We start from the raw sequence: 21,789 nt of genomic DNA, 5'->3' as shown, positions 1-21,789 counted from the left end.
TCTCAATCAGTTTGACCCTCTCACTGACATTGAAGAGTGAGAAGTTTTTTACTGAGGCAAGAAAGAAGACAATTCATGTAATCTTCTCTGTTTTGAGATTCACCCCATGATGCAATGGTCGATAGCTCACTGATTTTATCTTTGTCTGAATCAGAACCTCTCCCTCAATCATCTTGTCTGTGAGGATTCTTGCTCCTTCCCAGTTTTGAATAAATTCTGAAATCTCTGAGACAGCATAATTGTACCACTGCTCTGATAGCCGGATTTTTATGGTGTCAAGAACTTCACAGAGAGTAGCCACTGCCTTCTCAATAATCAGAGTATCATATATGCCTCTATTGCTTGATGTGATTGCTCAATCTATTCTGATGGGCTTCATCTTCAGCACATTGACCATATCTTCCACCCTTTGAATGTTTGCAACAATTGTCTGTTACACAGTATATGACTGTAGCTGAGTGATCTGTTTCTCTGATTGAAAAGTGATGAGAACCCATGAATCCTTCTGCTGTTTTGTGCCCTCTGTGGAGTCTCTTGACTGATTGATGCTTTTGAGTTGCAGACTAACTCCACTAACTCTGTCTGTTGAAAAAGATGCAGTTTTGGCAGGGGTAACCTCAAAGAGGGTAGAGTTTTTCCCTCTCTGAGCAACACTCATTCAGGTAGTCAGCTTCCTCATAGCTGTCTTTACTGCATTTAACTGTGAATGAATATCTGAAGCAGTACTTTCTTTCAGAATTGATGCTGCACTCAAATTTGCTGTCACATACTTGACAAACGTTTCTTAGAAGATTCAAGCAAAGTTCTGATTGATTGACTGCCTTTTCTTCTCAACTCAGCTGTTCAGAGTCTTCATCAATTTGATGAGAATCTTCTGCTGCAGATTCTGTTGCTGTTAAACCTCCTCAAACTGCTTCTGTAGCTGAGAGATGGCTGTGGGGATGGTGTCACTGACTTCTTTGAAAACTGAGAAAGACATTGTGACAATCTTCCTCTGCTTCTTGCCAGTCTTTTCAGTGACAAAATTGACCAGTGACTCCGGCTTCAGTGATCTGATGTAAGCTGTGTCGATGTCCTTGGGCGGACAGGAGGGTGTTGAGGGCTTTATGACCACTCAACCTGTGCAGTATACACATATAGGCCAGCAGCACGGCCACACAACCGGGCGACAGCTGTTGCCTATCTAGGGTCTCTGACCCCTACAGACTTTGTAGAACTGCTGGACTGCACGCAGTTCTACACACGGTACTGCACAAGGTAACGCAGCCGGCTGGCTACAAACCATCTAACAACCCCCGCAGCAGTTCCACGAGGCCGGCCTGCTGAGTACACCCACGGTAGCTAGTGCAACTGCCAGGGACATCACAGTCTATGCAGACAGTACAGATAGCACAACTAGGCTCATCTGTCTCAATTAGCTGTGGTGTAATCAGTACAGTCTACGTGTCTGACTCAGCTGATATGTTCTTGACTGCCGGCATTGTATCTACACGTACTCTGCTTTGTTTTCCTCTCATTTGCCCTTGTCTCTATCGACTCAAATGCTTTTTCTTCCTTCTTTTCTTTGCTCTCTCTGTCATTCTCTGCTCTTTTCCTGTCACAACCTTCTTCAGTCCTCTCTCCTTCATTATTTATCTTGTCTGTCTTTCTTCTGATGTTAGAAGCACAGACAGCTTTCTGATCAACTGAGAGAGGTATCCCTCTCTGCTCACTATAAAGCCTTCCAGGCACGGCAGCGGCGGTCCCCTCAGGGAACCACACTATAGCCCCACCATGAATGGCCATACGTCGGGCCAGAAGTGGATGCGCAGCTCAGAAAAATCCTTTGCAATGAGCTGAGTCTTCTCAAGAATTGCCACCTAGATTCTGTTTTCTCTCTCTCTCTGTGTACATAGAAATCTCTCCAGCGTAGCACGTCTCCATGCCCTTCGGGAGGCTTCTGAAACACGGGCGCTGCCCGTGTTTTCTCCGGGACGTTAAACCTATACATACATACATACATAGTATACACATATAGAGAAATTGCAGAGGGTGTGTGATGATATTGAATAGATTGGAGGGTTAAAATTATACAAAAAACAGTAAGAAAAGTGGAAAATTCAAATGTACCCCTACATTTGTGAGTAGTTGTAAGGATGCTTAGTACTCTACAAGAATGCTGATAGCTGTTCAATCAATTCCATCATAAAAGATTCAATTTTTATTAATTCTGAAGTATAAAACATTGTATTTATACAGAGATTATTATGAAATATGAAAAAATTTAAAAATAATCTTAATCTTTTAATTTAAAAATTTTATATCTCTACTTGATTGATTTCCGAGGTATTTTAACTATGAATTTAAATCATTTAAAGAATCAAATTATCATTTTATTAATAAAGAGATTTGAATCTGAGTTGTAGTGTTTCTGACATGCTATATAAAAGTTGAAGTATAAAGATTTTAATTTTTGTATAAAAGAGGAGGAGAATTCTAATCTGTGAGAATTGAATATATTAATATATTTTTTGAACTGCTTAAATTGTTTTTATTTTATTTGAAATTTTAATAAATGAATCAATTTTTGAATATCATTTCTATTTCAATAATTTTCAATTATTGAAAATTTATATACTTTTATATAGATAATTTGTTTAAGAAATATTTTGATTTCTGCAGAAATAATTGAATATCAATTCTGTGAATTGATGATTGAATTCTTTGATATCTGCATTTCTAAATAGACATTGATGAAACAGACAATATTCTGAATATCACATTTTAAAATATAAAGAGAGAATAAAATGTATGAATTTTATGAATCAATATCATTGAACAGATTGATAACTGAAGAGTGATGAGAAGGTTTTATAATTTAAATTTAATATTTTCTAAAGATGAAATGTTTGCGAAAAGTTCACTAACAGATTGTTTTTACTGTACATTTGTTTTTATATTAACTAATAAAAAACATTAATCAATCAATTAAAAGAAGCATTGAAGAATTGAAAATCATCTATAAAAATCATATTTCTGTTTCAGAATAAGCAGAATGAACAGGGTGAATATGAATATGAATCAAAAAAAAAAAGGTTTCAAAATTGCAGAATGTAGAGCAGAAAACATGAGACAATGAAGAGATATCAACAAATCAAATTACATAGAATTAGTATGAGAAATTATTGATTGGTACTTCAGAGCTAACAGCTTAGTTGTTACACTAATAGTATTGCACTAATTGTATCTTAGTGGCGCAGACGAGGGGATATGTGCATGCGCTAGTCCGTGACAGGCAACCTAGGGCCAACAGGAACCACGAAATAAATCACGTGAAAACAGCTAGCTGACATAAGCAAAGATGCCAACGACGACAATGTCTTATCGTGTTGCAAATTATTAAAGCAGAGCTGTCTCATATGCTGTCGAGGGACGCTCGGCCGTCGCCATTTCAGGGCCTGCTCTCCGTCACGGGGAGATTATCTTGTAAAGCATATAAAGTATTATTACCCCAGTCGAAACGGTGGTGATATGTCAGGCCCGGTCACAAATTCAAATTCATAGCGCTGGGTGAAGATATAGAAACTATTCAACATGGATTCGGTCCCGCGGGACATCCCAGGGTACTACTATGGTACGTGTGAATGCATCATGCCTACGGTTTCAAATCGTAATGAGATGTCGCCTTCGTTCAAGAACAATATTTTAGAGCTTGTATACTGCCCTGGATTTGTGCAACATGGGGCGTTCTGTTCCCCTTTTTTAGTAGGTGGATTGTTATTGTCTTGTTGTCGGGAGTCCATTTACTCCATGTTTGGGAAACTGCGGATGGAGATGTGCATATGAACTTTATGGTGGCGCGATTGCCAAAGGATCATCGAATATGTTTGATTTTCTTTATTTTCATAGAGCTCCATATAGTCAAGGGAATTTCGATTTTGCACCTTAAACTAACTGTTCAACGGTCTATGCCCTCCAGACGCGGAGAAGAACAAGTATTTTAAAATCCAAGCAAATCACACTGCACCGTTAGGATCGAAGTATTCTAGGGATGATATAAAACAAAGGGAGCAGACAGCTCTGGTCAGTGTTTTATAGCTATTTGTCTATTGCTACTTGAGGCCGCTATGCTAATTTTAACATGCAGAGACGAAAGAGAATAGAAGATCACTCCCAGCGAGTGTTGACAGAGACTATCAAAAGGTCAAACATGCTACATTATCCGCTGGGTGGCAAATTGCTGCAGCGGGAGTGTGGCACACTACCCACGTCGAAGAGTTTTGTTTCTGAAAACTGTGCAGCCGTATGTGCAAGGCTATATTCAAGGAATCGCTTGGTTGATGTATCGAGCCTGGATGTCCTATTTCCCGTGGCGAGGTTCGCCAGGGACCCTTGGACTGGGACTCTCCTGGTTGGTGGGTTATCTCAAAGTGTTCAATGGCGTTTATTGTTCCCGATTTTGACGTACTTTCCATCCAGCGGTCAATACGGCGTGGAACTTTAATCTTCTGTATGATAGCTTGCCAATCCCCCTGCTTTTCATTTGACCATTGCTCCATGCTGACAGCGTTGTTAGGTCTTATCTCCCCAATAAACAAAATCGACCCTGGCAGTACAAGTCGCATCAGAGACAGTGCAATCGGGTAATGATTGGGCATGATTGGGTAAGTGTGATTGCCAAAGTTCATTTCGATCTTTCTAAAGAGTTTGACAGGTCACATCGCTCACTGTAGGCCCAACTGGCTGGCTTCTGTGAGTGTCTATATATGTCGCCTATGCTTTCAATCGGCCGATGCTAAGAGAGTATATCCAGTCTTTCAACAAGTAGCCCAAACAGTGAATCCGTGCATATTTCAACTTGTAAACTGGAAGACCCATGGGATGGGGTACCTGTGTCTGATTCATTGTGTAAGAATATCTCGGCTACCTCAAAGCCACCCGACTCCTATTATTTGAAAACATCCAGCCTGCTCCTAGAATCACACTAACGATATCTCCGTCAAAAGTTTCTGGAACCAGATTTTACTATAATGGTTCAATGATAAGATGTTCCGCCGCGTGCCCAAGCCTAACGGATAGCAAATTTGTAGTTAGCAACTCGAGTGACCTGTTACTCATCACTCGGACCGAATCAACCTGGGCAGCCAAAGACGTCAAGCTGCCGAATACTGCTGATGTCATGTCTGTGGAGTGGCTGACACCTCGAGTGGTTATCGCCGGGATGAACAACTCTCTGGTCCAGTTCTTTGACCTGCGTTCTCAGGATACTGTATCGAGACTCCAGCATCCACATGGTGTATACAAAATTCGGAAGGTGGATGAGTGGAGAATTGTGGTGGCAGGAGCGAAGAAAAATGTATGCCTGAGAATATCGGAACTCCTCTCTATTGCCCCTTGGTCATCATCACTAATATGCACACCCTTTTTCCAACGCTGGTAGCTACACATGTATGATCTCCGCTATGCCTCAAGCGGCATCGCAAGGCATCCTCAGCCCAACAAACCCAATCACACCTCGACGAAGCCCTATATCTCATTCCACGAATACGAAAACGACCACATATCCCATGACGAGCTAGATATCAGCCCCGAAATCGGTCTTCTCGCATGTAGTAAGTTTCCACTCCCTTCTTACTTCGCCCTTGCACACCCCTCCGGGGAAAATAAAGGAAGAAAAATAAGAATAGAAAACAATTCAATCTTCAACTAACTATAACTTTAGCTTCTCCTTCCAAGAGGATCCAGCTTTTCTCCCTCAGCACTGGCAAACTTATCATGCCCCCGCCCCTAGTTCCCTCCCATTCCTCTTGCCTATCATCCACCCCAAACACACCACTGTCAATACCATCGAGCCGCATCCAACTACAAGCACACCAGGACGTGGTCGCCGAAGTTCCCAATCCCAATCGTGCAGATACACCCATAACCTACTACCAGTATCAAGACCCGATTACCTGTCTCCGTTTTGAGAATCTGAAGGAGGTGCCAGCGGCAAATGGTGCGGGGAATACAGGAAAGCCGAGTTTGTTAGTTAGCGCGGGGAATATAGTTGAGGAGTGGCGGATGTGAAAAATAATCTGGATCATGACCTTATTATTGGACTCTTAAAAACAAAGAGTAACTGGCTGGATAAGGGAATTCTTGTTTTCTTCCTTGTTGTTGTTTCATTTGTACTCGATGTTAACAGGTCGCTGACGACTCGAGTTACATACGATTTTGCCATTCACATTTGCAGACAAGGTGTTTGGTTGTGTTTTCCATGGTTATGGACAAGGCTAGCAGAGAAGAGGGTATGGTTGTTCAGGGTCTGGGTAGTCCTTGAAATTATCTTTGTTTTTTATCGTTGTGTGATTAACTTATTATTGGAAATTTCAACAGCATGTGTAGATATATCAACAGTTCGAAATCGGACCCAGAAGTTGGTGAGAGCAAGGGCCTTCCTTGGTGCGTAAGGCGTTGAATGATGGAATATCATATAATGACAAAGTTGATGCTCATCTCTTGTGCTTTGGATTTTATAATTTATTTTTTGCTAATACCATCGCCTGAATCTCAAACATATCCACGTTCAGATTCCTAGAAAGGGAGTGAAAGCTAAGTCATCAAGCTATGATAATAATATGGATTTTCTGTGTATCAGTTCACTCCAATCTAAATATAAAACAAAAAACCCACAAATACAACCATCGACGTTTACCTCCCTCTCTCCTCCGGAAACTCATCCGCAAGCTTCAATCTTGCGACAACATTCATACTAAAAAGCTCCTGAACTAACAACTTCGCCGCATAAGGGATGGCCATCTTCACCACCCCTCGCGACGTCTTACAACGCTGACACCACCCCAAATACCCCATAAACCCACAATTCTCACAGACATCCACCTCATGCCGATCGGACGAAATCATCAACCGCTCTAACAACAACTGACTCGTTCCATACGCAATCAGACAATCACGCTCCATCTCGCCAAGCCGCAAGCCACCATCCCGCGACCTCCCCTCCGTCGGCTGCCGCGTCAAGATCGCCCGCGGCCCGCGCGCCCGCGAATGCATCTTATCCTGAACCATATGCTTCAGCTTCTGGTAATATATAGGTCCCATAAAGACGTAAGCAGGGAGCGGCTCCCCCGTGATGCCAGATGTGAGATAATCCTTGCCGCCATACGAAAAGCCGTGGTCGACAAGGATGGCGGACATTTCCTCCACGGGGCTGCCGCCGAAGGCAGTCCCGTAGCCGAACTGGCCAGAGAGAATTCCCGCTTTACCTGCGATCAGCTCGAGCATTTTGCCCACGGTCATGCGCGAGGGGAAACCGTGCGGGTTCATGATAATATCCGGAACGATCCCGAGGTCGCTAAATGGCATATCTGCGTGCTCGGCGATGATGCCGACGACACCCTTTTGGCCGTGGCGGGAGGAGAATTTGTCGCCGACTTCCGGCACGCGAGTTTGGCGCGTCTGGACTTTGATGAGTTGGTTTTCGGCCTCGGTGGCAGAGATCATCACCTTGTCGATGTAGCTGGGGTCGGGAAGTTTGTAGGTTTGCGGAGAGGGGATGTAGGCGATGGGCCTGCCCGCGTCTGAACCCGTGATGCCGGATGAGAGGGCATTTTCCGGCGTGACTTTGTTGATGTAGACTTCACCGTGGTTTACTTTTTCACCGACGGCGGCAAGGCCATCATTATCGAGGAGGGCATGTTTGCGGATTGGCACGCCGTTTTCGCGATCGGGACCTTTAAGTTTGTCCTTTGTGCCGTTGGAGTAACTTTTAAGGTTTGTGGAATATTTCCGGAAAACCTGGCAGCGGCCGAAGCCGCGGTCTACAGAGCCTTTGTTTAGGACGAGGGCGTCTTCAATATCGTAGCCAGAATAGCTCATGACGGCAACAGTTGCACTTTGGCCGGCGGGAAGCTTGTCGTATTTGATAAGCTCGATTGTTCGTGTTTTCACCATCGGTTTTTGAGGGTACACCATGGTGTAGAGGAGTGAGTCGATGCGAAGGAATTGGTTGTTTGCGATAGCACCGATCGCTTGCTTACCCATAGCGCATTGATATGTGTTTCGGGGGGATTGGTTATGATGTGGGTAAGGGATGAGACCGGGCCACAGCGCCGAGAATGGTAAACGGTTCGATTTCCAAATGCGTCGTGCTCTGAGCCTGTCTTCTTCATAGACGGCGATATAGGAAGTCGTTTTCCTCATTACAATCCAAATACTCCACGAGACCATGAGCCAAGAAGTCGTCGAATTCCCATCGTCCCGTTCCTGAGCAACCGGAGATGGCGGTTGGTTACATTTGATTTCCCGTCTTCAACAATGATTAGTGGGCGGCATATCCGCCCATCGTCCGTCGCGACGTGCACTGCGTTTTGATGATGATTAATGAAGACGCTGATGAATTCCGAAACCCGTCCCGTCCGCCGCAGCCGTCGGAACGAATTTAAGAAAAATTTCGGCCGCCGTGTTAGGGCGATAGGGGATCCATTGAGGAAGATAATGTAAGCCCCCTGGCCATGCAACTCGCGGCCACCGACAGTCTGCACATCTTCTGCACCAAGAGCGAATATGAGTTTCCTCACAGGCTGCTCCTCGTCGTTGGTAGTGATATGCGTCATAAGCGCCAAGTTCTTTACAAGGCCACAAGCCTCACCTTCTGGCGTATCGGATGGGCAAAGCATACCAAACTGGGACGGTTGCAGGGCTCGAGGCCCTGAGACTTTGCGCGTCTTCTCAAACTGACTTGAAATACGGGTCATCATACCTAGCGCTGCTATGTAGCTTAATCGACTCAATACATGAGTAACGCCTGCGCGCTCCATGCGGAAACGCTTCAAACTCCAGTTACCGGTTGAGATGGCCCGGTTCATACCCTGGGTGATGTGGTTTCCATGAATCGCGACGACTCCATACGCATCGAACTGTTCCGTCCGCACCGGCTTTTTCAGCACCTTATCGATATTCATTTTAATATCAAACTGAAATTTCTTGAACAGATCTTCAAACAACAAGGCCAGAAGCTGGCCAGCCAATTCCAGGCGCTTGTTGCCTACATAATCCCGATCATCTACTAGACTGGGGTCGTGCTTCGCCATCAAAACGCGCCGAGCCATATGCGCGACATACAGAGCTTTGGGGCGGAAGTTCAAGTTCTCCACGACGACATGAGAGATGATAACAGAGGAAATAGCTTCGATGGCTTCCTGGACATGGTTTCGTCGGGTAATTCCGAAGCTGTTCGGCTTCCGGTTGATTTTTATTCTGCTACCGATGTATTCCAGCGCCTGATGCTGCGTATATATGCCGAGTTTCACGCTTTCTTCGAAGTTGATGGCAAAGTCTTCTTGGAATGTGCTATCGATGCCGGCAACAAGAAGCAACATTTCCTTGTCGGACTGGATTCCCATCGCCTTGAGAAGGATAACTATTGGAACATCTTCACTAAGAACGTTATGTCTCATGTATATCCGATCCTTTTTCAGGATGATGTAACTCTTCGATTTACGCTCGTTTGAAGAACTATTCCATAAGCATTAGCGAAATATCTTCCATAAACGCATAAACTAAGCAATGGATATAAAAATGTTAATACATCCAGCAGTAGAACACACCTAGTAACCGAAGCCTGCACAATATCTTTCTTCAAGTCCGTCTCCACAATAACCCGATTTTTACTCAATTGCTCTTGTACCAAAATAACCTTCTCAGTCCCATTGACGATGAAATACCCACCAGGGTCAAGAGGACACTCTTGTAGCAACTGCATCTCTGCCTCTGACTTATTCGACAAGACGCACTTGGAGCTCCGTAGCATAACCGGCATCCGACCAATGGCGGTCCCGTTCCGCTTGACCCGTTGTCTACCACGGACATATTCGAAATCGACCAGAATAGGGGCTGCATAGGTCATGTCACGCAGGCGGCATTCGTTTGGAGTGATAGTGGATGCTAAATCAAATTTGGAGTCTTGCTCTTCGTCTGCCCGCCGGGGATTGCCCAGGTATATATCATGGAATCTAAATGAAAGCAGGCCAAGTAGTTTAGCAGTTGTTTTCAAAGTAACATATTCAAATGAAACTAGGGATATAGAAAGGAAGAAGTACCTGATATAGAAGTTAGGATCAACATCGCTACGAATCTCTGCGCTTGCCTGTACGATTTTTTTCAATTGAACCTCAACGAAGTAGTTATACGAGTCGATATGTTGCTTGACTAAGCCCTTAATTTTAAGGAAGGCAGGCAATAGGTTCCATTTATCTTGGGCAGTATTAATTGGATCTGTGAGGGATTTGCTGTAGTAAAATGGGTTGAGGAGTGCGTCGAAGTCCTACGTTTTCAACGTTAGCCAATCTACTTACTTTATTTATGGAATTACAGTCTACAGCTGTTTCCACAAACTAGGCGAAAAGAAAACTATAAAATACATCGCCTCCTTTCTTCCCCTTTTTGTGATGCGAATGGTCATGTTTATGGGATTCCGCCGCCTGCGCATGGGCTGCGGTAGCAGCAGGGTCAAGAGCAGAATTGGTCTTGAGGGTTGGAGCTGTTTGTGCCGCGCGATTCCTTTTCATAGGGCTTCCAGGCATTACTGGGAGGGGCATAGAGTCCGGTTCCTGCGCAGATGAATTTGTCAATCTTATAAGTCGTAGGGACCAAAATGAGCTATAACAAAGCTATATGTGCATATACGCATACATTGGAGGGGTCAGCTGGAGGAGCTGCCGTTCTTCGGAGAGTCATTGCCCTCTTCAAGATGCCTGGGAAATTAGGAGAACTCAGAGGAGGAGCATGGTATGTCCGTAGAAGAACATATACAAAGAAATTAGATCATAAATCGTGAGCAGCCATGTTTGTAGCTATATGTCATTCCGTCAGCAATTCCTCCATATTATTTTTTTATCTGATGACTCTCCGGAACAACTGGCGCCGAGGCTCCGGAATGTTTATGTAATGAATAAATCAAGCATTGGTCCAAGCTCCAATGTACTAGTGCATTTACGGAACAACATCACGTGCTAATCCCGCATCCTCCATCGTCAATGTCGTCTAACTATAAAATGGGATATTAGATATTATTGTCCACACAAGAGGATACGGAGCACACAAGAAACAAAGAAAAAGATATGGAAACACATTCCGCAAGCCTATATCCACTAATTCATGGCGCCTCTTCGCCAGTCTGTGCTCATTTGCTCACTCCAAAATAATTGACCCCACCGCTCATCCTTCGCCTGCTCCCCTTTTTACCCTCCAATGATCTCTTCCCCGGTCCCTTTAGCTATACCCTTGCCCTCTCAATGAAACAACAATTTTGATGCCCGACAAGCCCTTTCTTTTATCATCCACCAATTTCGCGCATCAATTGGCTTGTAACAGCATTGGGCGCCATTTCCTGCTTGACGAAGATGATATCGGCAGCTAAATCCCTTTGGCGCTCGCCTCGCATTCTGCATGCATACATTCATGCCTAACCCACTCTATACTGGCGATAATACTCTAACCCAACCCCGCGACGAAGACGAACATGTCCTCCTTTATTCTATTTTCGTCCTCTTCTGCTCCAATGCCATGTGCACATGGAGATAAAAAGGAAAAGGAGAAATCGAGGGTGGGGTAAAGATGAGCCGAGTGGATTCTAAACTAGAAAAAGGGAAGCAAGAGAAAAAAGAAAGTAAACCGCCCCTCACCGCAGCCTCCTCTGACATCATGAGGTATTGCACACCCCGCTCCTACGCCAAAAATTAAAAGATGTATCAGAACTCTGAGCATGCCCCACTACGTTGATAGGCATCATCATCCTGACACATGTCATTCTCCCTGGGTAATCGGTACCTCTTTTCTAGCTATATGGAGAGACACATCACTCATGCAGATTACACATGTGAATATCTATTATTAATTTTTTTTTTTTATTTTTTTTTTCATTTAATGCAATCCCAGGGCCGGGGGAGTGGCTTAAGAAGCACGATTGACATGTCTTCTGCACCACCTAAAACTAAGAAGAGTATATTGCACTCTTTCGCTGGCGATCCTCTTTATTCCCCGCAATTTGTGCATCGTATGGAGAAACGGGATTTTTCTTCTCCCCTCTGTTTTTCTTATTCTCACTATTGCCGAAACAACACAGCAGCAGCAGCAGCAGGGATTTGAATCCTTGCCAGCGTGACGGCTCTTCTGCCGCTGCTGTTACTTGGTGGATGATGTCACAATAAAGGACCTGGCTAGACTGCCTGCAGAGAAGTGTACTGTGCATATACATTTATTTACCTTAAATGCATGAAATGTCTATAGTACATTTGGGTTATGATTGGGCAATACGGTAATTTACTTAAGTCTTGCTTCTTTGGATCACCAATTTTGGGTAGGTTTCGAGCTGCGGAATGAGTTGGAGTGAATATTTCTTAAGATGTACTGTGATATGAGGAGTTTATTATTATATGCAAAGCGAAGCGAAGACGATGAATGAAGGAAAAAAAAAAAAAAAAAAAAAAAAAAACAGAAGAGAGAGAGAGAGAGGAGAGAGATACATGGAAAAATCCAGCTACCCAACCAACGTAGCAGAGTAACATATAAAACTTCACAACCAGGCCCAATTGCAACAAAATGATCAAAAATCAGTAGCCATTACACTTGTCCAAATGCGAATCCCTGTGTTCATCCGTATACCCATCCATGTCTTCCATCGATCTTCGCCCCCTTTTCACATGGGGAGGAGGGAATACCCGCGAACCAAGAGATGAAACGAACTAGAACCGTCACATTCCACTAATAAACTGAAAGTCCACCCATGCCATGCCTAATCTGGCGCCCTCGCAGACGTTTGTCTGTCCTGACATCAGTCGTCCAAAGAAACTATCCAAACCGACGCGTATCGACCTAACTGCCTCGAATATCTGCATGCAAAGTGAGAAAGGCAAAATGGTATCGATGTCGATAGTTTTGCCTAACCCTTCCACAGATAGACCCACTTACCTCCTTCCCGGCCCATTCACAGTCGGCATAGCATTTATCATCCCCATCATCACAGAAACACATCTGGCGCCTCCCCTTCCCATGTATCTTGCTGGTCCTGGTCGTATTCCTGCTCCTGCAACTGCTGTTGGCCCTCCGGGCCTTCACCATTTTCTTCAACAGCGGACCCGTCGACAACGTTAGGACGACAAGAACCCACTTCACTATCCCGGCTCAGTCCACGCTCTGACTGATTCGATGATGACACACTGCGTCTCTCACCCGGCAGATGCTGGCAAAGATCAAGCAACAGACGCACTTTGGGAAGTAGAACGTCCCTGCCATAGCGCAGGATATTCCATGTCGCTCTCTGGAGGTCGCGCAGGGAATTGGTGTCGCTGAGGATATAGGTGGATAGTAACTCTGTGTTGAATAGGCGGGAAGTGCTTGTAGATGTAGCTGTCGCTACAGTGGTATGCCGTTGCTGTCTCAGTTGTATTTGTAATGGTGATTGCGATTGCGATTGCGATTGCGAATGGGAATGGGAATGGGAATGGAATTGGGATTGCTGTGCCTTCCTTGCCCGTGACCTGCCACTAACCGTAATCCAATGAACATTCAACCGCGCAATCTGCTGGTCCATAGTCAGTGAGAAGAACCAGGGCTGCGTTTCGTCAAACTGGTGAGTACCGACGGTGCGGCGATGCAATTCGAGGAGGCTGTTTAGAGATATAGCGGCAGCATTGCTGGCTTCTTCTGTTGCTGTGTGGTGAGTGCCGCCAGTGGCCATGGAGGCAAATTCAGCAGCGAAGAAGGGGAAGAAGAGATGTGCATCCGGGCTCGCGTAGCCCCCGGAGAGATTGGGACTAGGGCTGGAAAGAATCTCTGTTTCGGCGCCGCTGCAAGATGCAGACAGAGATGCGCATGCAGCTGCGGATTCGGTAAGTGTGGGGATTATGGCATGTTGGGCGTGCGTGAATGCATCATGCGAGAAGCCATAGGCTTTATCTGGCTTTGGGTCTGGGAGGAAGGGCGCCGTGTGGAAATCAGGAAGAAGGGGGACAGAAACGGACTCGGTCCATTGCCGTTTGATTGAACAAGTTAATGTGGGATGGAGACGGTGATCATCGGTATCGTCATAATGATAATGGTCATGGTCATGGTCCCGGCCGGGAGTCAGGCGATTTCCTAGTTCCTCAAACACTTCCTCTTCTGTAGCATTCCAGAGGCGGCGCGGGAGTTTGCTAAGTTCCTGCAGAGCGGCCTCACCATGCAGCAGGGAAGAAGTAGTGGATGGATCGTGTTCTTCGGTAATGATCTGTTTAGCCTTCTGCATCAGGGGTTCGGGCGGCTCATTGCGATATATGCAAATACCGCGATAGTCCAAGGGACCCTGGTAGCACAGACTCTCCGATGACGCAACTGAGACGCCAGAAAGGCTCTGAATGGACGAGAAGCAGTGCGGGACTGTACTGGCAGATTCGTTGGGGAATGGCGGGATCAGAATATCGTTGTCAAGAGAAGGGTTGAAAGGCCAGGATGAGGTGTCTACCCAATGCTCAATTGGGCTACCTCTCCTTTGTACACGGAATTTATTGCCGTAGTAATGCTGGAGGTTATCGCCATGGTGTCTGCCCGTCAGCTCAATGGCGTCTTCAGCTTGAGAGCCTAGTATTTGATCTATGCCAGCAACGGGATGTTAGTGATATTAAGCCAGCACGGAGCTTCGATGTGACAGGGAACGAACTAGAAAAAAAATGTACCAACCCATATACTGTATACGATGAATGTACTTTTCAACCCTTCAAAAAGAGACTGTGTAGTGTTAAAGGCAGTTCTTAAAGTCAAAAATTCAAGATGATTTCTTTTATATCAAAGCCAGACAGGGGGCAATGAATTCGGTCGTGTATGAGCTCATATCACCAAGCTGTTTATTTGAATGTAGCCACACCACACGGATATCAAGAAGCTTCTTGCATCTAGTATAATGCATTGATTTAGCATGTCGTCCTATTTCTGTGTTGTTGTTCTCTCTGCAACTATAGGGGGAGGTTAGCTAGGTTGGTTTTGTAATGAAAATGCTGGGGCGAACCATTGTTAGTTGACCAACACATGGCACTAGGTCTTGTGGGTAAGGATGGTGATGATAGTAGCAGCGACCTATATTAATAGAAAAATGAATAGTATTGCCCTGCTACACAATAAACTGGGTTTCATGCTAAGATATGATGGAAGATCAAATGGTTTGAAACCTTGGACGAGCCATATTATCATGGGTTGACTGCTACCCATACTGCTGCACGAACAGTTTAAATCACCGAGATGCTCTTCTAGAATGAATAGTAACAATCAGAAACGACATGGTAAAGTCTATCCCGTTACGGTAAGTCCGAGAATAGGGTAGATATACCTGGTAGCCAAAAGGATATCATCTTTACAATTCGCTTCTTCTGCAATTTCATATCTCTATGAACTTGTTTGGAAGCTCCTGGAGCCCTTACTCCCGTCTCCCCACATGATACGTAGGTAAATGCAAGCTACTGCGGCTACACCGCCAACTTGGACGCCCTGCATAGGCGATTGGCAGTAGATAGAACCCCCAACTGGACAATTTGAAACATGCTACGCAGCAGACACGCAGAGAAACAGCTCAGAAGAATGCCCGTCCGTAGTAACTTTTCTGACAAGTAGGAGTAAATGGGGAAGCCATTTTCCAAAGATGATGTTGAGATATCAAAGGGTGATGGGTAGGCCGGTTGGTTTGTCCATGATTATGGAGGTTGGCACTTCCCCAACATCATGAGATTCAGCAGTCTGCAATGGCTCCCAACTCTGGGAAGGTTACAGAAACACCCATCTTCTCTTCCGAACCAGTCGTTGCTGTTCAGATTAGGTCTCTGCTGCTTCTGTTCCCAAGGAAAGAGAAGGCTAAAGAAGAGACAGAGGATAACCGTATGTTTCTGTTACATGGCGGGTTTTCCCCGGTGAATTTGACATCGATGGTTATGTTTGCTCAGATTTGGTGGGTTCAATTTATTGTACAGCACTCGCACCTTTTTTTTTTTTTTTTTTTTTTTTTGATCAATTAGACTGGATGCGGAGATGGTATTTTAAAACTCTTTCTAAATTTCAAAATGCTATTTAATAACCATTGGAAGCCTCCGTCAATAGAGAAACATCAACAAGCAGAGATGTGATGGGAAACAACATCGACTCGACGGAGCCTCCGTTTCCCCATCAGCTGGTCTGATTAACTCCTTCAAGCTAAGCTCCGTGACGCAGCTTGTGTATCCTTTCTCCGTTCCGCCCGCTGCATAATGTGAGCCCAGCCTGCATGTTGCACTAGACGCTGGGACACCAACTCCGCAGAGGCCAAGAGATGAGAGCCCACTTTTCGAGGAGCCTGCATGATTCGGAGGTACCGCACAAAAAAATAACAACCGACATCCAGCTTCGTGGCAAGACTCATGCTTGAGGACGTGTTCTTGAGCATACGCAGTAGCTGGGGCGGCAGATTGACTTGGCTAAGTGCTTATATATTTAATTTGCTACCAGTGCCGCCGAAGCCAATGACCGCCGCTGCTTCTCATTTTGAGGCCTGGAGAGATGTGTTTATCCAGTTTCCCAGCCCATTAATAAAAGTGACTGAGACAGGGCACATCGCGGGGAGCCTAGTCTTTCGAAATTGACCAAATATTTGGTATTTGTGGGGGAATGGAGGGTGGCTGACTTGAAGTCAACCCGAATATGTGTTTCACTTTAATGGCTCCGTAGGCGCAGTGGGGGGAGAAAGAAAGAAAGACATGGAGGAACGAAAGCGAGGTCCAAAAGAAGAAAAGAAAAAAAAGGTATGCACCTACAGGCGTGAGAGCTGTCGTGGCGGCGGATAGGCGAGCAATGCCATTGGATCCGTCATTAGGGCCGATGAGGAAAACCAGCGAACGGGCCGACAGCCCAAAACTTGGGGTCGGCTTTACAAACTCCTGCGAATCCATGGATCTACTAGTATTTGTGGATGACATTGGCTATCCCTTCGTCGGTAGGTTTTGTGCAAATTAGCGTGGTTTCAATTAGTCGTATGGAAATTTGCACCGGCGCCTTGGCATGGCCAATAGAATCCCAAGCATTCAAATCGTGTATGAAATTCAACGCAATGAAATCCTACCTGCAGGCCTCCCTACAGGCCTCTCTTCATGATATCCACCTGCAAACATGGAATCCGCTGAAACACCTGCCAAATCCAAAGGTAATTTCCTTATATTAATCAATCCTTATGACCTAGATAACTAATTGATTCTCCAGCTCATACAAAAACACCTAAAAAACGAAAGAGACCTATTGAGAAGGTCATTGCTGAGATTCCATCACTAGAATCAGTTAAATTCCTTCCTATGCAAGCTACTTCACAAGGCCCAGTTCTCAACCTTTCTATAGATATTAATATTGAGAGTCCCTACGCCCTGTTTACCTTGTTTTTCAGTGAGGAATGCTTTCAACAGATCAGCAATTCAACAAATCTCTATGCAAAACTAAAGAAAGAGGATGGAGATACTGATAATGAAGCTCCGGAGCTCTCAGGTGTGGAGATGGAGATAGAAACAGAGAAAATAATAGTGGAAACATCTTCTATTTCTACTTCTATTATTCAGCCACGAGAATGGAAAAAGATCAATCCAGCAGAGATAAAGGTTTTTATAGACCTTCTTCTCTATATGGAAGTCCATAAATCCCAACGGACTGATCTATACTGGCGGAATGACCTGAAACAGGGCTCTATTCATTCCATTCAATCCTATATGAGCCATACGCGATTCCAACAGCTTAAATGATATATTCATATATCAAACCCCCATGAAGCCCGCCGGCCCGAGGCTCAAAATAAGGACTGGTGGTATAAGGTAGAGCCGTTAGCTACTGAATTCCATACAGCATGCCGAAAATACTACACCCCTGGCTCTAAGATTTCAATAGATGAGATAATGATTAAATGTTTTGGACGGAGTCAACACACCTACAAAATGCCTTCCAAGCCAATTCCTCGGGGATATAAGATATTTGGCCTAGCAGAACATGGCTATTTATGGTCTTTTTCCTGGTCAAGCCGCCGGTAGAGTATAATGCCTATGTTTCAATTCCCAGGGTTAACAAAGACGGGATCTATGGTGGTGAATCTCCTTCAACGGCTTCCCACTATCTCTATGCCGGCCACAGAGCCGCCCACGGAGCCGCCCACGAAGCCGCCCACAGAGCCGCCCACAGAGCTGCCTACAGAGTCACTTATAGAGCTGGTCACTGAATCCTCTATCACTCAGCAGGTAACTCCTTACTCAGTTTATCTAGATAATTACTTTACATCTGTTGCACTATTCAAATTCCTACGTGAAAAGGGATATGGTGCATGTGGAACTACTCATTCAAATCAGGCTCCGGCAGTTCTCGCAGAGCTTAGAGATTATACGGCAGCTATTCCATGGAATACTCTATATGCTATTGAACAAGAGAAGGTTCTCTGTCTTGCCATGCAAGATAATAATATGGTATTAGCACTAAGCACCATTCATTCGCTTGACACCTTTATTGAACGTATTCGAAAGCGGCCTGGAGAGCTCTCAACCAATGCCAATATTGTACGAAAGGTCTTTGAAGGTCAGCCACAGAAGAAGCTGAAAATCCCAGTCATGATAGATGACTACAATCATAATATGAATGGGGTGGACCTAGCAAATCAGTACCGTGCGGCATATACTAGCCATAGAATTACCTATCGGACCTGGCTCCCTATTTTCTACTGGCTTATTGACTCTGCAGCGGTTAATGCCTACCGGCTTTACTACTTATATAAGAAGCAGCAGGGAGTCCCTAAGAAGGATCTGCCTTATCATATAAGCTTTCATGAGAAGCTTTATCAACAGCTCTTTGAATTTGCACCTAAGATTCATGACAACCTCCCTATCGAACGATCAAATAGAGATCTAAATCACCAACGAATTTCACTGCCAAAACGCCTAGTTTGTGCCTGGTGTCAGTATAAACGAAAGATAGGACAGCAGAAAGGATTAAGAGCAGGTCAATCAAGTTCTGATTGCTCAGCTTGTCAAAATACACCTCTCTGTTTGAAAACTCGATGTTGGGAGGAATTTCATGAGATGGCCCAATCTGGCAGTGACGGCGCGAATCCTTAATTAGGGTTTATAAAATACACTAATACCAAGTAATACCGAAAATACCTTAGCTACTCAATAAGATCTCGTATAATATACACTATCGAAACCACTCTAATTTGCACAAAACCTACCGACGAGGGGATAGGTGAGATGGTTTAGCTAATAATAATAATAACTAACTAGTTACAGGACAATATGATAAATATGGAGAATGGAATGGAAGGGGGATGGATTACAGCGTAACTATGTGTCGCTTATGCCAGATTCAGCTCTAAGTTTTCAAGATTACCAAACTAGTGCCTGAGGGGTGATTGATCGTCACGTCAGCAAGCCAGGAAGAAGAATCAGTCGATGAGGGAGGGTAGCTTTTCTAATGAGAAATAAATATCAGAATAACAGCAGAATAACTATCATAGTTAAACACCGTCAGAACAATGAAGAAAATCACTCTCTGTGTTTGCAAGTTAGCAGTATACTTCACAATAAGTGATGCCTGGCAGGGTCACTGAAACAGAAGCCCAGTCTAAACTGTTGTGTCTCGCCACCACTATTGACCGCCCAACACTCAAAACCCATTGCCGGCCACTGTGTCTCAAAAAAGGACTCACAAGAGAGAGAAGGCTGTCGATGAAGAATGAGGAATGGCTGGTTCTGCTTCCTCAAAATTCATCAAAAGAATTAAAAATTAAATGACGAGAATAATCGAGAAAGAGACCAAAAAAGAACAAACCAGCCATAGTCGACAATTTGGACTGGGTATAATTGAGCTAATCAGTGTATGCGTTCCCCCGGCTCGGCCGTGGGGTCGAATGGCCAGGGACAGGACTGTTGCCATTGTGCCTTGCGCATGGGTATTGGCGGATGGAGGATGGGCATTGGAGAATGGGGAATGGAGATGGAGCTACTCAGCATCTTCCACGTCGAGCAGGGCTGTATCGCGTATATTGTAGTATGTCGTCCAAAAGCGCACGCACTAATAAGAGAATATGTACTTATATAGCTTTATATATATATATATATATCTATGCAATCTCGATGTGAAAGAGCATAATAGTGGGATTGTCCTGTGTTTCATCCTGCTTAGCAAGGGGAGGCAAAGTCTTGAGGGCTTGGAGATGATGTTGACATGAGATATCAACCCAAAACGCGGGCAAGCGAAAACACAGGGCAGGTCACTGGTACGCCTCGCAGGGGGCTGGCAAGGAGGTTGAACGAAGGGAAACAAGCGGTGACCCCGCAGTGGATGCAGGTAACGGGTACATTGGGTTCTTGCTGCCCAACGGACAACGAAACGAACGACGGCACTTTGGAGCCATCAACGCCCAAACCCAAGCCCGAGCCCGAGCCCGAGCCCTAGCCCAGGCCCAAACGCAAACCCAAGGACAACAACACCAGGAGCTCAATGTCCAACCTACATCCCAGCGAAAAGCAAGCGAGAGAAGATGAGAGGAACCGAAAATGCATGTCCATGATCCTCCAAGGGGAAAATGTTGAAAAGGAAGGAATGTACTGTACAGCGTAGTCGCATATACCCTCCATGATGTAACTTTAACTTACGGCAAATATAACTCGACAAATAGCTCAAGGCTAAGTCCGTCTCGGTGGGTTATTCCCTGCAGCATAGCAAGGGTTAATATTTACTGCTCACGGCTTCTTCCAATCTGGCATTTTGGATAGGCCGTGCGCTCCAGCCTCCAAGTTGTGTAATACATGTATCCACACATACAGACATACTGCCCCACCAGGCAATCAGTGCATTGTTGTCTGTTGAGCATGCAGATATACGTTTCAACCACGTCGGCCAATCCCTTTCTCTCACCTTCCCCGGACCTAGAATTTCGCCGTCATGTCATAGGTGCATCTTGCTTTCTCCACCGTTTGTCGTTCTGATGGTAGCTTGCGTGCGTGCTTGCTTTCTTTTTTTTGGGCTTTTTTTTTATCATGATCTTTCCCTCTTCGCTCCGTTCCCCTGTCTCTCTGCTCGTTGATGATTACTCACTCACTCCCTCAGACACTTCTGTTGAAAAAGTGGTGAATTGGAATCAAATATCAAACATCGTCTTCCTCCCCACAATCTCCTCTCGTCGCCTCTTTCTCTGTACAACACAACAATTCTCTCGTTTCCTGTGACCTTCTTTCTTCCTGTCTCCACTTTCTCCGTTTGTGTGTTTTTCTAAATAAACATATACACTCTTATTCCCTTTGACTACCTTAGGCCTACCGAAATTCGAAAAAAGAGTCAGTCCCTTATTTTTGCTGGTGATCCTATTGATTTTTCCATCCTCCATTCTTTTTTCCAAGCGTTGAGTAAATTCCTGTGCGAGAAGAAGAAGAGGAAGAAGAATAGGAAACGAAGAAAGAAAGCCCCACTTGTGTGAAACCTCCATCTCACGCAGTTCGACGATCGATCCTGAGTTGATCGGGCTGATATCGATCCAGCTGTACCAACATTAATACAATCCCCATAGGAGATAGAACAGCGAACAGAAAGGGGAACAGAAAAGCAAAGAAGGAAAATAAGGCCAAAACAATAAACCAGAGAGGGAATGCAAAATCGAGGGGAGAAGGATAATTTTTTCCCACGATAAAAAGTGTGTATATGTTGTATACTGTGTGTGCGCATGTATATACGCTTGAATTTGACTTGGAGACACGCTATTCAGCAGCGGCCTTGCGTCTAGAGCTGTGGGCCACTCAA

The 21,789-nt window shown here is 44.8% G+C and overlaps 5 protein-coding genes across 5 annotated transcripts; 2 read left to right on the top strand and 3 right to left on the bottom strand.

Moving 5' to 3' along the window:
- Nucleotides 1–1,760: 1,760 nt before the first annotated feature.
- Nucleotides 1,761–2,183, bottom strand: HCAG_06973 (predicted protein; the record flags this gene model as incomplete). The annotated part of the gene is made up of 3 exons (XM_001539318.1): nucleotides 1,761–1,859; nucleotides 1,892–1,982; nucleotides 2,152–2,183. 3 exons carry the CDS (start codon nucleotides 2,181–2,183, stop codon nucleotides 1,761–1,763), a joined length of 222 nt encoding a protein of 73 aa, XP_001539368.1.
- A 1,390-nt stretch (nucleotides 2,184–3,573) lies between these two features.
- Nucleotides 3,574–6,258, top strand: HCAG_06972 (predicted protein; the record flags this gene model as incomplete). Its single annotated transcript, XM_001539317.1, has 10 exons — nucleotides 3,574–3,613; nucleotides 3,959–4,062; nucleotides 4,127–4,394; nucleotides 4,459–4,489; nucleotides 4,556–4,643; nucleotides 4,713–4,731; nucleotides 5,070–5,335; nucleotides 5,420–5,591; nucleotides 5,702–6,001; nucleotides 6,215–6,258. The coding sequence occupies 10 exons, from the start codon at nucleotides 3,574–3,576 to the stop codon at nucleotides 6,256–6,258; spliced, it is 1,332 nt and encodes a 443-aa protein (XP_001539367.1).
- Nucleotides 6,259–6,672: 414 nt separating this feature from the next.
- On the bottom strand, nucleotides 6,673–10,716 carry HCAG_06971 (DNA-directed RNA polymerase III 130 kDa polypeptide; the record flags this gene model as incomplete). The annotated part of the gene is made up of 7 exons (XM_001539316.1): nucleotides 6,673–8,244; nucleotides 8,274–9,495; nucleotides 9,588–9,992; nucleotides 10,080–10,303; nucleotides 10,335–10,354; nucleotides 10,566–10,638; nucleotides 10,672–10,716. 7 exons carry the CDS (start codon nucleotides 10,714–10,716, stop codon nucleotides 6,673–6,675), a joined length of 3,561 nt encoding a protein of 1,186 aa, XP_001539366.1.
- A 2,281-nt stretch (nucleotides 10,717–12,997) lies between these two features.
- On the bottom strand, nucleotides 12,998–15,444 carry HCAG_06970 (predicted protein; the record flags this gene model as incomplete). The annotated part of the gene is made up of 3 exons (XM_001539315.1): nucleotides 12,998–14,595; nucleotides 14,851–14,943; nucleotides 15,429–15,444. The coding sequence occupies 3 exons, from the start codon at nucleotides 15,442–15,444 to the stop codon at nucleotides 12,998–13,000; spliced, it is 1,707 nt and encodes a 568-aa protein (XP_001539365.1).
- A 2,681-nt stretch (nucleotides 15,445–18,125) lies between these two features.
- Nucleotides 18,126–19,290, top strand: HCAG_06969 (predicted protein; the record flags this gene model as incomplete). The annotated part of the gene is made up of 3 exons (XM_001539314.1): nucleotides 18,126–18,935; nucleotides 19,160–19,236; nucleotides 19,281–19,290. 3 exons carry the CDS (start codon nucleotides 18,126–18,128, stop codon nucleotides 19,288–19,290), a joined length of 897 nt encoding a protein of 298 aa, XP_001539364.1.
- Between the last annotated feature and the right edge of the window lie 2,499 nt (nucleotides 19,291–21,789).

This window comes from Histoplasma capsulatum, genomic scaffold (assembly GCF_000149585.1).
Source record: "Histoplasma capsulatum NAm1 scaffold_6 genomic scaffold, whole genome shotgun sequence".
Classification (NCBI taxonomy): Eukaryota; Fungi; Ascomycota; class Eurotiomycetes; order Onygenales; family Ajellomycetaceae; genus Histoplasma; species Histoplasma mississippiense.
Note: the sequence above shows the minus strand (reverse complement) of the source record. Positions and strands in the feature narration are given on the sequence as shown.